Source organism: Dermacentor silvarum, chromosome 4, assembly GCF_013339745.2.
Source record: "Dermacentor silvarum isolate Dsil-2018 chromosome 4, BIME_Dsil_1.4, whole genome shotgun sequence".
NCBI classification, from domain to species: domain Eukaryota; kingdom Metazoa; phylum Arthropoda; class Arachnida; order Ixodida; family Ixodidae; genus Dermacentor; species Dermacentor silvarum.
Window position 1 is genome coordinate 198322712 of NC_051157.2, and position 17526 is coordinate 198340237.

General features: G+C 46.7%; 1 protein-coding gene across 6 annotated transcripts in view; it reads left to right on the forward strand.

Annotated features, from left to right (window-relative positions):
• LOC119450892 (choline/ethanolaminephosphotransferase 1-like) overlaps positions 1-17526 on the forward strand; it is a 73201-nt gene that overhangs the window by 27056 nt on the left and 28619 nt on the right. For 4 of the 6 annotated variants that reach the window (XM_049666314.1, XM_037714366.2, XM_037714369.2 and 1 more), the window contains exons 5-8: positions 2558-2689; positions 6288-6446; positions 12336-12461; positions 17289-17457. In XM_049666314.1, coding sequence (XP_049522271.1) covers positions 2558-2689; positions 6288-6446; positions 12336-12461; positions 17289-17457 — 586 coding nt within the window. Of the gene's footprint in view, positions 1-1209; positions 1342-2557; positions 2690-6287; positions 6447-12335; positions 12462-17288; positions 17458-17526 lie in introns of all 6 variants that reach the window. The other 2 variants (XM_037714367.2, XM_049666315.1) reach the window with 2 other exon arrangements.

Here is a 17526-nt window from a genome sequence, read left to right on the forward strand (position 1 = left end):
GCTCGTCTCCGTCATGAAGCCCAGGCCCGGGCCGGGCTCGGGCTTTCTGTTGCGGGCCCAGGCCGGGCTCGGGCCGATAAGTCAGGCCTGTGCAGTGCTCTATTCCGTACACTGCCATCCCGTGCACTTGGTTTCGTTTGCGATTTGGTTGTCAGCTTTCCGAGTGTCGCACGGCTGCTGTGAATAGATCTGCGTCGATTCAGCCCCGAGCCATAACTTTAATCGCGGTCGCCCGATGCAGCGAAGCCAATTAGGTTTAATGGCCTAGGCAGTGTGGCAGGGACAATAATTTGCTGCTGGCCGATGTTGTACCGTCGCGATGGGGCAAACCATCACTGAATGCTTGCCATTAATATGTTCGTGTGGGTGGATCATCAGTGATTTTTCCAGAAGTCATGAGTGCGAGTTAGATTGATGGCTGTTGAAGTGTTGCGAAGTTCGTCGTGTATCCAGCACGATCCAACACGATCTGCGTGCCTATCGGTGCCTAATCGGCCTGATCTTTGCACATGCTTTCACACTTTGCGAAATTCTTGCTGCTACTGCTGCCGTTCCCTCCATCCACGTCGTGTTACTATTGCGATCGGTCCTGTCGACCCAAGTGAACCTTGTACCGACAAAGGCAGCCTAGGCCGACGCGATGCCATTCTGCGAATTGTGGCGTTCGAGCGCCGTGTGCGATCCCACATAGGGCCGTCATCGGGGAGCGCACACAGTGACTTAGTCCGCTACCACTTCTGCCAGGGCGGCCTGTCTGCGGCATGATCGGCAGTCCTTTTGCGCTGAAAATGAAGCAAAATGTTCGCTTGGTCACCGCTGGGCACCGCGGCGCATGCAACATGTGGCACTGCGCGGGTCTCCTCATCGAATATATTGAATATTCAAAAAATTGAATTATAGATATTCTATTTGTGAATCGAACTATTTAAACATTCACTATGTGATTCGATTCGGTGATATCTGAGTATTCGTACACCGTTGAAGTATATTTTTAGCACAGAAGCCTCTGTTATACATGCCAATTACAATCCGAGCTTCGTCACCTCGTGCATCGTCAGCGCCAGGATCATCTGTCTTTGTGCATCCGGACTAAAGTTGTATTTGCGGAAGTGAAATTTCTGTTAGGCTATTTTGCCCAACAAGCAGTCCACGCATTGCACAGCGACAACAAAAAAAGATGCGCCCTGAGCTGAGCTGTGGGCGCTGCAGGTTCCAGTCATTGAGCTGCCGCTCAAGTTTCTGCCTCTCTGCTCGGGTCTAACGGCAGGCAGCATTGCCCTCTTCAGCTACGCGGGGACCATCTTCACCGGAGGGGTCGGCAAGAATGGCTCAACAGTCGCCGTAAGTCGGGGCAGTGTCATCGACCTTTCGCCAGCGGACCGCCTCCTTCGTCAGATTGACGTCTGCCTTCTCTGTGCCCGTGCTGCTTTGGAGAGCGCCACTCGCCGACAGCTCACTTCCTTCATTAATCAACCTTGTTTCTCTGGTGTTTCTTGCGATTGAAACCAGGCACCGTGCCGTGCATGGGTGGTTGGTGAACAGACGGCCAGTCTTTTTTTTTTTTACCCTTAACCCTTTTTCAGCGACCCTCTTAACTATGCTCATCTTCGGCCTCTCCTCTTTTTTGAGCAGAACTGTATGGACAAGTTGCATTGGCAGCAATCTGAGCTCTTTTTTTTTTGACAGATGTGCACTCGTGCTGTTTGACTTGTGCTGTTTCTTGCCCGAGCTCATCTGTGTATGACAATATAAAAGAAGTGGTCAACCTTTTTCTCGCGAATCTAAAGTTTTTCGAAAGAGCTTATTCCAGAGCTTATACTTCATTTGTTAAACTTGTCTCGAGGAGGCACTTTAGCAAGCTCCCGTTGCACAACTTTTATTTAAATGGGATGTGAGACAGTCAAACTAGCAGAAAGTGAAGAATTACTGGCTATTTGATAACTACAACTGTTGAGCTGTTAATTGCATCTGCAGGTCAGTTTAGTACTCGCTTAAACCTTGCACGCACCACTGTTCTGACTTATGAGAGCTTTAGCTTAGTACCTGTTTTGGCTTACATGGACGTTTGATTCCTTGACTACTAGGGCTGTGATTTCATAGTGAGGCCATATACTCGATTCCGTGTTACTCTTATCATCCACAATCCATGGCTGACAAATCCTGTTGATAATGTGGGCGGAGTGTTGCTCTGACTACTGACAGAGCATAAAAAGGAATCGCATCAAAAAAGCCATCGCCACAAAATCATTGCCCAGGTGTCCATAAAGTCAAACAGGGCTGAGTTTATACTAGGCTGCAAAAGGGTTGTTTGTGTAGGTGCCTCCTCAAGGGAGGGCTCTCTTCTGCCCCTTTGAACTAACTGTCTGCCTCTTTCCCTTCTCTTTCCCCCTATTATCTGTCTACCTCGTGCATCTTCCCTGACCTTCGACTGACCAATACGAATGGATGAATGATGTCTGTGCTGTTTCTGCCTGCCTGCCCTCCTCCTGCCCGGTGCTTGCACGATGGATTGCTCTGGGAATGTGGTCGCCGTTGATGGTGGTGGTGGATGCCTCAGCTGCCGCTGTTCAATGTGGAGCTGCGGCTACTGCCCGTGGCGACGGCGCTGTCCGTCTCTGCCATCATGTGGTATGCAGACATTATGGTCATTCTCTCGGGCGGCGTGGGCAAAAACGGCTCGACCGTGGCCGTAAGTTGACACCTGCCTATCTGCACGTGTCTGTGTGTGTGTTTATAAGAACATGTTGTCTTCCTAGTGGCCGCTTGCTGAGGGACACATATAGTCATGACACATTTAACGAACAGAAGGCCACATTGTATTGGTTAGTGTTTCTTTAGATGTAGATAGTTTTTTTTTCCTTTTTGTAATCATCCCCAGTAGAGGGTTGACAGTATTCAATGAATAATAATAATAATAATAATAATAATAATAATAATTTGACAGATGGGCACACTTAATGAACACAAATGTCAACGCAAGCAGTCGATAAAAAAATGAACAAATGTGTGTCATAATTTCCTTTTCAACAGACTGGCATATACCATTTTTTTATGTTAAATTTTATGTTAAACAGTTGTTAATTGAATTCTTGCTCCCAGCACAGCTGCTAGCAAGAACATTCAGCGCTGTTCAATCAAACTCGACTTTATAAATGTGAAGACGCTATAGACCCTTTTCGCGGCGATCCTGTGAGTGCCGCCATGTTTGATCACGTAGTGACGCGTCCATTGCTTGCCTCCATGTTTACAATGGATGTGCATGACGCTCGGGTGTGGTTCAGCAAACCTCTGTTTTGGCAGATATCATAGACTGTGATCGGGTGGCCGATACAAAGCTTTGGCCACAGCTTCAGAGGACATGCAAGCACTTTCTGAGCTCATTACGACTCGTCCAATCGGCGCAAGCAGCATGTACGGTGCTTGCCCTAAAAGTGGGGCTAGAAATGTATTCCAAGCTGTCCAAAATTTCCGCTTACGAATTAAATCGAGATCAATGCGTGTTGCTCTTCATTCTTTATTTGGCAATCTCTTTGAAGCAGCTGCTTGTCATGTTTCTGACTTGGTAAAGTTCCTTGGTGCAGTCATGATGGGATTGTTTATATTCTGCCTAATCGCTTGTGGGTGGGCTCAGATGAAATAGACTTGTTCTTGCTCTGCACAAGGCTTGGAATGTAGACGTTCTGTATTTTGAAATAGCTTTTAGCAAGAAACGTAATGTCATTAATCACTCGCTTACTCAGTGGACCATCATAAAATGTACAGCTTCAAACATTCGTGTGTTGTCGGTGTAGCCGCCATCACCCATGCTTCGGCACATTGATTCTAGTGTGCCCATTCACTTAATCTTGATGCATTGGCGATAGAGTGGCCGTAAGTCTGTGTGAGTTGGGGGTCGACATGTGCAGATAAAGTGCGAGAAACTGCCAGGAAGTCACTGTGTAACGAGCTGTACTAACTTGCTGACATTCTGGGGTTGAAGTCCACCCTTTGGAGCTTAGCGATACAATGCTGGCGGATGATTGAATTTTTTTATCCTTGAGGAAAGCCGTGCATCGCAAAGACCTGGCAACACAGGCAGTACTAACGTAGCAGCGGTTCGTACCCCCATATTCATAAATGCACGTAAACTTGAAGCCCATGCTTGACTTGATTTAAATGTCGCCTGTCGTGAATGCGCCGAAGGAAACGAAATGAGCGTCCTGGGCGCATTCATGCCAGGCATTATTTAGATCAAGTTAAGATGCATTTATGAATACTGGGGCTATTCATAAAGATTCATTTCATTCCTTAATATGCGGTTTACTATTTTTGCAGCCAACTACTGCACATGCTTTCCTCCACTTTTCCACATTTTGCAGCATGAATGAAGCACAGTGCATTAGCGAAAACCCAGTTGCATTTGCGACAACTGATCGCACAGTTGCAGGGCAGAAGCGGTAATCGTGTCGTATTCGTGCGCTTTCGCTAAGGCAACATGCAGCGCACCGCCGAAAGTGCCATCTCGTACTTCTCGAGCTAACTGTTCCGCGAAAAGGGTTTATTGCTTCTAACATTTCTCACTGCTTGGGGTTGCAGTGCGAGTTGCCGTTTAAGTTGCTGTTTTAGTTGTTTAGTTTCTAGCTTCTAGTTTCAGTTTAGTTTTTAGTGTTTAGTTGTTTAGTTTAGTTTTGCTGTTTAGTAGGTTACTGTTTTAGTTACTCCCCACTCTGATAATTGGTCACCAAGGTACCACTTTGACTTTATTTAAATGCATATATATAGAACATTCGATAAACTTTGGACAAAGTAGAAACAAAAGGGTTAGATCAACAAAGAGTTTGTGCAAAGTTTTGCTAAATTATTGAAATTCTTAACAAAGGTAGTGCAGTATCTTATATGAAAATGGCTTCATCGACAGAAAAGTGTATTAGTCCTGGTTTAAAGGCTTTTTAAGAGCATTCTTTTGGGCCAGTTGTTGCAGCATAATTGGTAAAGACTGAAGTACAAAACATGGGGCCAGAGGGAATATAACACAGACAGGCAATAACGTTTACAAGGCGTGTTTAAAGGCTATTAAAATCCAACTTAATGGTGCTTCCAAACCTGGGGGACATCTCTGTCAAAAGTATTTGCAACGTGAATCTTGCAGCTGTTCTTGTCTCACCATCGGCGGCGTTTCTAACAAAGTTGGAATGACTGCAAAATCGAGCTATGAAATAACATGAAAACTAACTATTGTTCCTGTCCGTTTTGAGTTTGTGCAGAATAAAGGGGAAAATAGGAAAAGCAACCCATTAGCATTAATAGCTGCTTTGGAATGAAAACTTCATAGCACATTGCAGAAGACAAATTACAACAAAAATTAAATGTGCATAATGATGGCCCTCAGGATTTTTTTTTTTAAGTTTACACTAAGCAACCCTCAAGGAATATAAATTCGAAAGCATAAGGGTTGTATGAGAGAACTGTGCAGTAGCTCATAAACTTGGGCCAGAGAAAGTGATAGATTGGCTAGCTGAGAAGACTGCTTCAAATGGAAGCATTGTATATAATTTTATATTGTGTAAGTAGCAGCTATTTTATTCATGTTGCACTTTTGTATGCTGTTGTATTGTCATTTTGCAGCTGCTCGCCTCTTTAGTGCCTCTGGCCTTGATCAATTCAAAAGTAGAACAGCGAAATTCTTGGTGCCAGTCACGCGGCACTATATTTGTTAAGCAATGGTGCAGTGGCAGTAAATTCAAGCTCTGCAAGAGATACTGAATTTCGTGAAAACTGTTTGAGAGGCACTGTAGCCTTACGGGACTTTGTAATGTATGTGGCGGAATTCAATGACCGGCCTAATGAACCATTGTTTAGGCGAACTGCAATGAAATTTGAGACCACCTCCTAGTTTAAGGTAATGAAGATATATAGGAGCCTCCATGCAAAATTTGGTGTTTTAATTAAGAGTGGAAGCGTTGCGAGAAGCTGACAGAAATAGCTGTTTTTGATACCAAAACTGAAAAGAGACCACTGCCTTTACCATTTGCCAAAGGTGTTTCATGACCTATAAGACAGCTCCTGGAAGTTGGAATCAGCTATACAATTACTATACAATTACCGGCCGTGTGGCTTTGCGGAGATCGTTTCAGTGATATGTACTACTCGTTTACAACCAATTTAGCTGAAGTGATATTTCATTGCAGTTGGCTTTTAACAGACTGACCAGAGCACGTTGCGTGCGGTGTCGTTTCACATTTCATTGAGAGTCCGGTGTTGTGACCCCCCTCCCCTTTTGGCACTGCCTTCTTGTCGCGGATGAACAGGGCACGAGCGTTCTGTCTCCGAGCATCCCCATTGCACTGGTGGTGGTTCCAGCGTTCATCATCTACCAGAAGTCGAGCACCAGCATCTACGAGAACCACCCGTGCTTGTACATCATCGCCTTTGGCATGGTTGCTGCCAAGGTCACAAACAGGCTCGTGGTGGGTGACCCCTTTTTTTCGTAGCTTCTTGCGAAGGCACAATCAATTCGTAGCTCTGCTGAGCATGCTTATGGTATTTTTTTTCCTGTTTCGCAAGTCAGCATCGCACTGAAATGCCCTTCCGCACCGTGTTGTTGCCATGAGCCACTAGTCACTCGTTGCTGATGTTTCTGCAGTATTGCTGCAGTCTGTTCTTGTTCGAATGCATCACATCTAGTACATGTGCATTTGCTTTTTTATTGTTACTCTTTATGCTTGAAAGAGTACTTACCTTTTTCCTCGTGTTACCAAAATAATGTTAGTGTTCATTACTTGTGCCCCACCCCTTATGTGACACTCCCAGTTACGGAGCCTTTAAGGAAATAAACTGACCTGGCCTAACCAGACATCTGAATTGCACCTGACAGAAAAGGATAGCAGAAATTGACACAGGTGAAGTGAAGAAATGCCTGCCATTGTGACATCATTGAGACACTTGATGCACAATTTTGTGCTGTTTGCCAGAAAGCGATCCTTACTCCTCCTTTGCGAGTCTACTTATGCAGTCGCCGACAAATTTTCCGGACCTCGCAGGGACCGAGAAACAGTCCGAAAAACTCGTTCACCCGAAAAAAACATTTATTAGGCTTAGAGTGACATAAAAAAAAACTTCTAATAATGCCCTGCCCCATACTAAGCTTGAAGGCGATCAAAATTGCTTGGATTTGTGCAACACTTGACGTCGTCTCCGTATACAGTCGACGAGAGCGTTGCGGAGTTGGCAATCCCTGTTGCCGGAGATCGCCATGGAGATCGAAGAAACGAGCCCCGTTACTTCGCACCACTTGGCTCTCGTGAAGGCACAGTAGGTGGCGCCGGTCACACAAATGCGAAGACTAAGACCGCACACAAAGATGCGACGTCTTCGGGACACACCTGCTCTGTGGGACACACCACGTGCGAAATAGCAACTGAAACTTTATCGGGCATGAACTCTAAGACATGGTGCGCACAGTGTGCGCCTCCCAAACTAGGAGGCGATAGAGCGGGCCACTGGAAGCCAAGCCTGGCCAAACCAGTGGAAAATCCAACATGGCGACCTCCATGATCGGGTAGCGTGGCTCGGAACGAGCAATTTAGTCCGGAAAAATTGAACTTCTGGGCCTAAATTCGTCCGAAAAATCAGTCGCAAAAATGCCTTAGCTGTATGGCCGTGTTACGCAGTGAAGCATATGTAGAGTGGAAAGGGGCCACTGTCACGGAACACCGTGCAAGCGCTGCTTCCCATCACAGTACGAGTGCCGAGATGTCTAATAACTGTGCTGGCAGCCATGCAGATCTGTTTCTGACATTGCTGTGGCGATCTGCGGCCTTCCTCACTGTTACGTTTATCCGGCTCTTGCGTTTCTTTCCCTATGGACCCTTGAAAAATGTATCAGCGGGGTTCTACTGTCTTTAGAAAATAGAAATGAAAGCGGGCAAAAAAAAAAAAAAAAAAAAAACTTGCTGCACATGGAAGCTGAACCCACAGCCTTTCCATTACGCTTGAGTTGCCAATTAAAAGGACACTAAAGGAAAATATTAAGTCGAGTGAGGTTGAATGATTGGACTTCTATAATAACGAATTCATCATTTGTAACGAGAACAGAGCTTTTGTAAGTGATAAAATGGTGAAAATTGGAGTGGCACCATCTATTTTGGATTATGAATGAGGTCAGCCCTGGCTGAGTCGGAGAGCAACAAAGAGGGAGATCACGTAGGTGTTTGTTTTGGCGTAGGTGATTACAATTGAGCAGCAGCAGAAGGACCTTAGGTGGCTATAATTTACACAGTAATGTCATGTTTGGCACACAGAACACGATGATAGAATTTGCACTAATATTTTATCGATTTAACTAGGCCTAATATTTTCCTTTACTGGCCCTTTAGGCTACTTGTGGCGGCCACGCTACCATGCACAATCTTGCATATTTGTGTATATTTATGTATGTTATTTATTTATACAGTACTGCCACTCTTTGTCAGCCCAGGCACAAGGGGCATTATACAATGAAGAAAAAATGTTTAGCACAGAAAAATAACACAAAAATTAAGATTTAAAATTGTCAAAGCTCTCAATGTTGTTTAAAATGTTGAGTGGCTGCAGCTGGGTTCCAGTTAATTACTGTTCCGGGGAGGAAAGAATACTTAAAAATGTTTGTTCTGCACGTATAGGGATTGTAAGTCATGATGCTTTTTAGTCGTGCTATAAGAGTATTTAGATATGATACGATACTCATTGACAACTTGTTATTTTTCAGCAGAGAAAGAAACACTAATTGTAGAGACTTACGCCAGGCTTCAAGTACTGCCGTACGTAAGGAAGTGGAAGAGTCAATAGTGCGAAATTTTGAGATGGTGATTTGGACAGCTTTTTGTTAAATCATCTGCAAGGTGGCAATGTTAGTCTTCGGGACTGGATCGCAAGCTGTGTTTGCATACTGTATTGCATACGCCAAGTGTAGCCCTGGGAGTATTAGCCAACACCCTTCGCAGCCATGACAGTAGCTCTAGAAGTTATTTTAACCCTAGTACGTTAGCATAGAAGCAGGCAGCTGTGCCAACAAGCCCTGGTATGCTTTCTCATGGCATCAAGACTGCCAAATTTGAAGCTATCGCTATGCAGTGAGCGACTATAATAAGAGAATCTAAGGGGGTTCATTCTTTTTAGGCATAACCATATGAAGCAAAACAGACAATGAAATAGTGCAGCAACATCAAACCAGTTTTGCAGAAAACCTGGTTATCTGGTTATTCGAATTTAAAACCAGATAACTGGAGTGATCGGTTATTCATTTAAAGTATCCAGATATTTGGATATTTGGATAGCTGGATATTTGTTCTTCCGTACTTGTGCCAAAATTACCTCTCTTTCTCTCTTGTATTCTTATATTTGTAGTTATCTTTGCAGCCGTCTGTGCAAACCCGATATCTGATCTGGTTAACCTCCTTACATTTCCTTTTTAAATACCAAATATTTGTGTCCGAATATTTGAATATCTGGATAACCGTTTTTCGAGACCGGATTCACTTCGGTCCGGTTAAACCGGATAGCCAGTTTGACGGATATTTGCAAGCACAGTCGAATCTCGTTAATTTAAACACGCCTAATTCTAACTGCCGGTTTAATGAAACTGATACTGTGGTCCCGTCAAAGTTACGTGTATTCCAATGGGCAAAAACACCCGGTAATTCGAACGTGAAAGCATTTGCGACGATTAATTCGAACATACCGTGCACCGACAATGTTCTTAGAAGTGCACCTCAATGCCGACCCCTCAATGCCGCCCACGAAGGAAGGGGGGGGAAAAAAACACCCGCAGCGGAAATTTCACCCTCTCTCAAATGGCAAGGTCACCGTTTCTGTGTTGCGCCGAAACATGTGTGTACGTGCCGACTAGAGTGCACTAGACAACCGTATTCTAGTACACTCTAGTGTCGACGTCTCAGCCACGCGGAGAAAATGGCAGTGAACCCTTCTCCTTTATGCTTCCTCTATGCCGGCAAATGCTCGCTTCCCGATAACGGCAGAAAACGAAACTTCAGGAAGCGGGCTAAGCTGGCGCCGGCACGCCGGCGGGCGCGCACGGAGACAGTCGAAGGTGAGGGAGCTGCGAGGGAGTTGAGAGGGAGGGCAAGGGGAGAAGCCACTGCCACCGTTGCGGCGGAGTTGCCGAGGCCAAATCCGCTTCCCTGCTGGCCTCCTCCCTCACCTTCGACGGTCTCCGCGCACACCCGTCGCCATGCCGGCGCCGCCCGCTCCCTGATGTTTCATTTTCTGTCGTTATCGGGAAGCGAGCATTTGCCGGCATGGGGCAGTTTCATGGCCCGTGCTCGCTATGTGCTTGTGCACTGCGATATTTAGCGACTTGCACCGTTTGTGCGTCGTGCTATGGTGCACAAATACTTCAAAAATATGTCCTTCTTTTAATTCGAACAATTTTCGGGCCCCTTCGAGTTCGAATTATCAAGATTTGACTGCACTACAATGAAGCCAGGTCACACTGGTGCAGTTGGCGGCAAAGGTGTTTAGCGGGAGTTCTCAAGATGGCCTATGAGTGCGACTCTGTATCCTAAGTAATCAGCCACTGTTGAGGGTGATGAGTGCTGGGTCTTTGTGGGGGTTTCATTGTATATATTCATGGCAAAAGAGCAGAGTGAGGTTTAAAAGCTGCTTTACTATGGAGCAGGATTAATTTTGCCCATCTGACATGAAGGGGACAACTATGGCGCACACTTGTTCAGTATCAATAACAGCTGCTAGCTCTTATTTCTTGGCATGCTGTGTACACACAGAAGCTCGAAGTTCATTCCTCATTGACATTTTAAGTTAGGGGCTTGGTTTTGTGCCAAGTGCCTTAACCGTGCTTATAACTTAAAATCGATAGGGCCCGAGTCGCAGTACAGGAAGGAATAATGCCACTGACGGTGTTACGCAAAGGAAAGGATGTGGTTCGCGCATCCTCGTGGTCAGCTAGGTCTTGTTTGTTTGTTGTGTGCCCGAAGTCAGGTTATCCCTAATTAATGTTTGGGCTTGTCTCGTAGATTTTAGTACTATGTACAATAGAACCCCGCTGATACGTTTTTCACGGGACCGTATAAAAAAAATGTAAGAGCCGGGAAATGCAAGAGCCGGGAAACTGGAAAAATTGAGAAATGGGGAGTAGGGGGGGGTGTTGAACTTCACACAATATTATTTAAATTCTTACGTGTAAAAAAAAAGTCGTAGTTTTGTCCGACAGCCGAAGTATCGATTGCGATAGCAAATTAGTAGATAGCTATACAAAGTAAGAATAGCATATCATCCATATAAACTTGTAAACATTCGCTTATTAACTATATTAACAAGCATAGTGTCGGCGCCCACAGGCAAACATGAACACGTCACACTCGATGAGCGTGGACACGCGCTGTCAAACGCTTGCGTGAGGAATTTAAGCGCCTCTGCAGAAGTGAACGAAGTGACCTTCGTGCTGTTGTCTATCGCTGCAACACAAACTGAACGCCGAGGACACGCAGCACGCACAAAGGTAGGAGCCGCCGACGCACCTACACTGCGTAGACTCTGCCCCCAGCGCAGATCGCTTTCAAGATACGGCCCACGCGCCGCCTTGCAGTACACAGTTGATACCAGAGCACAACACTGCCCGCTATCCCTCCCCCCTCGCTCCTTTGCTGGTGCCTCGAGTGCAACGGAAGAAGGCACGCTTCCTTTCTGCTTTTCTTTCGCGCGCGAGATTTAGACGCAGTTGTCGGCTCCCCTTGCACGCTTTCACTTACACATACAGGATACGGCGCGCAGAGACGGCGTTATTGCCCTTGGAATTTAAACGGAACATCTATGAGCCAAAACCAATTTCAGTGCCGCAACGCGTCATAGACACCATCTTTAGATAGCAAATACGGATCTCAAGGGCTATACTTTCGGAAGCCGAAAATACGTCAGAAGTGTCGCCCCCCGCACTTTGGGCGGCCAATGCCATGGTCAAGCAAACAAGCCAAGCGACATGAAAAGTCAAAATGGCCGCTCGGGCCAGCGCGTGGTGGCAGTTCGCAACGTATGATGCGGGAACGGTCCCACAGTTGCGACGTAACAGCGGGGTTACCAATGCATTGGGTTCTAGGGGAGCTGTGCCGGGACCGGCCGAAAACGACATAACAGCCGGAAAAACGCAGCACCCAGGAACATAACAGCGGTGTTCTACTGTAATTGATGAACCTGGACACAGCCCCACCGCTCAAGGCCTTGGCTCAGCGCCAACTGGGTCTTGAATTAATCAATGGTGTCCTACCAGTGTGCCATCACTTGCTCTGCAAATATAGCTTTTTGTCCGCATGCATCGTTTCCACCTGATTCAAGTGTTCGTGCAGGTGGCGCACATGTGCCGTAGTGAGATGGACTACATGGACTCTGCGCTGCTGGGTCCCGGCATGCTGTTCCTCAACCAGTACTTCAACACCTTCATCAACGAGTACATCATCCTGCTCGTCTGCCTAGTAAGGGCCTCAGTCTCACTTCTTTGACTTTGATTTATTCTAAAATATGGTTTTGCACATCCCAAGGGCATTCTCACTGTGCGCACCTGAATGAAATCGAGTTGAAATACATCCTGTTTTACCTGACAAATTGTAACATGAAATTTTTCTACCTATATAGTTTGCTATTGCTGAAAATTCACACTAATTATGGCAAGCAGACAGTACTACTTTCTGTAATTACCTCTTGGAACTTGTTGCCTGTGTTCATTAAAGTGTGCTCAACCCTAGCATCATTTAATACCCCTGTCAAGCGGGCAAGTTAAGTGCACTTACGAAAAGTGTCACTCGGTTTAAGTGCACTTTGCCAAATCTAAACGTCGCAAGTGGAGTGTCACTTGCAGAAGAGTGTACTGCGGTCGAAGTGCGTTCCGTGCTGGCCGAGTGCGTTGCCTCACTGCCAGCGGTTTCAATGGTACAAAATGTAATGCATAAAAAAAAGGACGCAGAAGTTCATAATAGGGGTTGAACAGCTCTTGCGCACAGATAATAGCCTAAAACCCGCTCATATTCTGTTCTAGCAGGATCAAATGCTGCCTCATCGCACGCCGCTATGGCGTTCTGGATTGGCTAAGCATTTTTCTTGGCCCGCATTGACTTGCCACGCTCTTATAATAAAAAATCTTTTCGTTTTTTGTTGACAAAAGATAGATTTAGTTTGTTTTATTAAAAATAAAACGTAAAACAATCACTTTTTAGAAATATTTTTTGAAATCTACATCATCACAAAAAACGCTCGTAGTCTGTCACCATTTTCTTTTTTTTTTTTTTTTTGCTGTGAGTACGCTGTTTTCCCGTTTAGTAGCCTAAAGTGTCATTCAAGGTCAGAAAGTGCACTCCATGTAAGTGCATTTAACTTGACCGTTTGACAGGGGTATAAAACCAGGTTGAAAAGTCATTTATTCAAACTTATAAATAAAATTTTTTATATTGGATATATTTCTCTCTGGCTATATTTGACATTTTTTGTAAAACTAATATGTTTGCATATTGCATATATTTGTGCTTTATGTACAGTTTTAAACCTGCTTATAACGAACCTCCATATAACGAATTCCTGGATATAACGAAGTTTTTCGATTCCCCGCCGTTACTCCATAGAAGCACATGTATTTAAGACCTCTACGTAATGAAGTGGCAGCGGGAGACCCTCTCGATATAACGAATTTTCCCCTCCGACCACCGAGAGATTTTGCCCCAAATTTTGTCATTTTTGCGCGAGCAGCAACCGGAAGCACCTTCTCCGCCGCGACGGAATGCGAAGCGAGCGCACGTGTGCGTGCGTGCGTGTGTGTGTGAGGCGGGCCTGCATCCCTCGACCCGGCCATCTTGCTGCCGCGGGCGTGACCTTTCCCCCTCTCTTCATTCAAACCTGATCCTGCCGCTTGCTGCAGCTGGCCTAGCCCGCCAAGCCGGCACTCTCTCTTTTTCCAGTTGATGTTGCCGATGCACTGGTACACGCTGTGACGCATCACACTCGATGAGCGCGGACACGTGCTGTCAAACGCTGGCGGCGTATGGAAGCGCCGCTGGAGAAGTGAGCGAAGTGACCTTCGTGCTGTTTATCGCTTCAACGCAAACTGAGCACCGAGAACACACAGCACGCACAAAGCTACGTACGAGCCGCCGAGGCACCTGCACAGCTAGACTCTGCCCCAACGAAGATCGCATTTAAGATACGGCCCGCGCGATCGCGCGCCGCCGCGCAGTGCGCAGTTGATGCCAGAGTACAGCACAATACTGCCCCCGCTATCCCTCCCCCCCTCGTTCCCTCACCGGTGGAAGGCGCGCTTCCTCCCTGCTTGTCTTGCGCGCGCGAGATTTGACGCGGTCTTCGGCTCCCCTCGCACGTTTTCACTCGCACATACAGCATACGGCGCGCGGCGACTGCGTTATCGCCCTTGGACTTTATACGGAATATCTATGAGCCAAAACCAATTTTAGGGCCACAACGCGTCTAGACACCATCTTTATTAGCAAATACGGATCTCAAGGGCCATACCTTTGCTGGCCGAAACCAAAAATACGTCATATTTGTCGCCCCGGCACTTTGGACGGCCAATGCCATCGTCAAGCCACCAAGCCAAGCGACATGAAAAGTCAAAATGGCCGCTCGGACCGGCGCGGGGTGGCAGTTCGCAACTTATGATGCGGGAACGGTCCCACAGTTGCGACGCAACAGCGGGGTTACCAATGCATTGGGTTCTATGGAAGATGTGGCGAGACCGGCAGAAAACGACGTAACAGCCGGGAAAACGCAGCCCCCGGTATCGCAACAGCGGGGTTCTACTGTAACACTATACGACGCCATCGTGACGCTCGCTCTTCGTTTCCGATGCCTCGCGCTTGTGCGAAACGACACGCTTCCACGCATCCGGTACCTGGTGTGACATTCCAAGGATGAGTGCTTCGACGAAAACGAAAAACGGGTGCGTGTTACAATTGAGGGCGCGGCGCGTTAGAATCGAGTAAATACGGTAAGCGTTTCTTTTTCGAATTTTCGTGCTGAACCTGCATATAACGAAATCCTCTTTATAACGAAGTTTTTCGGGAATTTGTCAATTTCGTTATATCCAGGTTTAACTGTATACAGTAGAACCCCGCTGTTACGTTCCCGGGTGCTGCGTTTTCCCGGCTGTTACGTCGTTTTCGGCCGGTCCCGGCACAGCTCCCATAGAACCCAATGCATTGGTAACCCCGCTGTTACGTCGCAACTGTGGGACCGTTCCCGCATCATACGTTGCGAACTGCCACACCGCGCCGGCCCGAGCGGCCATTTTGACTTTTCATGTCGCTTGGCTTGGTTGCTTGATGATGGCATTGGCCGCTCAAAGTGCTGGGGGCGACATTTATTACGTATTTTCGGTTTCCGCCAGCAAAAGTATGGCCTTTGATATCCGCTTTTGCTATCTAAAGATGATGTCTATGACGCGTTGCGGCCCTAAAATTGGTTTTGGCTCATAGATGTTCCGTATAAAGTCCAAGGGCGATAACGCCGTCGCCGCGCACCGTATGCTTTCTTTCGCGCGCGAGACGCAGTCGTCGGCTCCCCTCGCACGCTTTCACTCGCACATACAGCATACGTCGCCGCGCGCCGTATGCTGTATGTGCGAGTGAAAGCGTGCGAGGGAAGCCGCGCGGCCGTATGCTGAATGTGCGAGTAAAAGCGTGCGAGGGGAGCCGACGACCGCGTCTCGCGCGCGAAAGAAAAGCAGAGAGGAAGCGCGCCTCCTTCCGTTGCGCTCGAGGCACCAGCGAGGGAGCGAGGGGGGGGGGGGGGGGGGGGTAGCGGGCAGCGTTGTGCTCTGGCATCATACTGCGCGGCGGCGCGCGCGCGGTCCCGCGGGCCGTATCTTGAAAGTGATCTGCGTGGGGGCAGATTTTACGCAGTGTAGGTGCGGCGGCGGCTCGTGGCTTTGTGCGTGCTGCGTGTTCTCGGCGCTCAGTTTGGGTTGAAGCGATAGACAACAGCACGAAGGTCACTTCGCTCGCTTCTGCAGCGGCGCTTAACTGCGCGTGTCCGCGCTCATCGAGTGTGATGTGTTCATGTTTGCCTGTGGGCGCTGACACTATGTTTGTTAATTAGTTATTAACCGAATGTTTACAAGTTTATACAGACGATAAAACTACTATTCTTACTTTGTATAGCTCACCGCAATCGATACTTCGGCTGTCGGGCGAAACTACTTTTTGCCGCACGTAAGAATTAAAATAATATTGTGTGCAGTTCAACACTACTCCCATTTCTCAATTTTTCCTGTTTCCTGGCTCTTGCGTTTCCCGGCTCTTACGTTTTTTTTTACGGTCCCGTGAAAAACGTAACAGCGGGGTTCTACTGTAACATGTACATTGTATACTGGTAACATGTACGTGGTATACTATTGTTAGAATTTATAGACCTCCATTGAGAAAGACGCTTTCTTGCAAACTCTAGGATCAATATCCTGCTTCTTTTCGTTCCTTTAATTTTCGTTCCTTTTTTTTTCGATACATGTATATTTCTTACTGATAATTTAAATTTTGTGCTTAACCTACTACATTTAAATCTTGATATAATAAAGTCAGTAAAATCGGCACTTTGCTCTGTTATATGAAATTTCGTTGAATTGAAATCCAACCTATTATGCTACTAAGTACAGTCACCAAAAGATTTTTGTTACAAGGAACGGGCTGCAAAATTTTCCGAATTATCGGGCAAATGGAAAAAAAATTCAATGAGAAAAATAATTCATTTCATTGAATTTGAGAGTCTATGATGAAAGATACGGTTTCATGCCGAGTCAACAATAACTTCCCATCAGCAGTACAATGTTAAGCCAGCCATGCTATTGCATCCACTCTGCCCCCACGGCTGATAGTGTCACTCACAGTGCGATGAAAGGGCCCGGCAGTGAATGCTTTGTCTGCCTCTCGCTTCAATATGTTTCTGAAACTTGAGATTATGCAACATCCAGTACTAAACATGTGGAAAGACAGCGCATATAGTGCCATGCAATCTCAACCCGCTTGCTCTTTGCACATGTGGTAGATTACCTCGAATTTCAATTTCTGGACGTTCGACTCTATAGCGGTAGTATTTGTAACATGGTATGAAGTCAAGGGATCAGTTTAGCCTGCTGTTTTTAAGAAAATATCTCGATTTCCATTCTGGCTTATATGGTACGAGCCCAATATTTTTATGACGTTCCTAATCCGGATATTTCCACTAACTCGTAGCCCAGTGTGCAGCTTCAGGGCGTGAAGCCCCCACAGCATTTTAACGAGCGACTTGCACGTGTGTGTGTGCAGGTGTACTCGGTGGCGGACCTTCTGCACTACTCGGTGATAGTGTGCAACCAGATCTGCGCCCACCTGCAGATCCCGCTGCTGCGGATTGTGCCCAGGTACGCCGTGGGCGCCTCCCCTGCCTCTGCATCAGTCACCTCCGACAAGGTGTCGGCCACCCAGTCACAGGCCGGTGAGTGGTCGGGCTCTTCTTGCTTTGGGTGGCAGGCTTGACCAATGGTCATGCTGTGAAGCTGCAGCT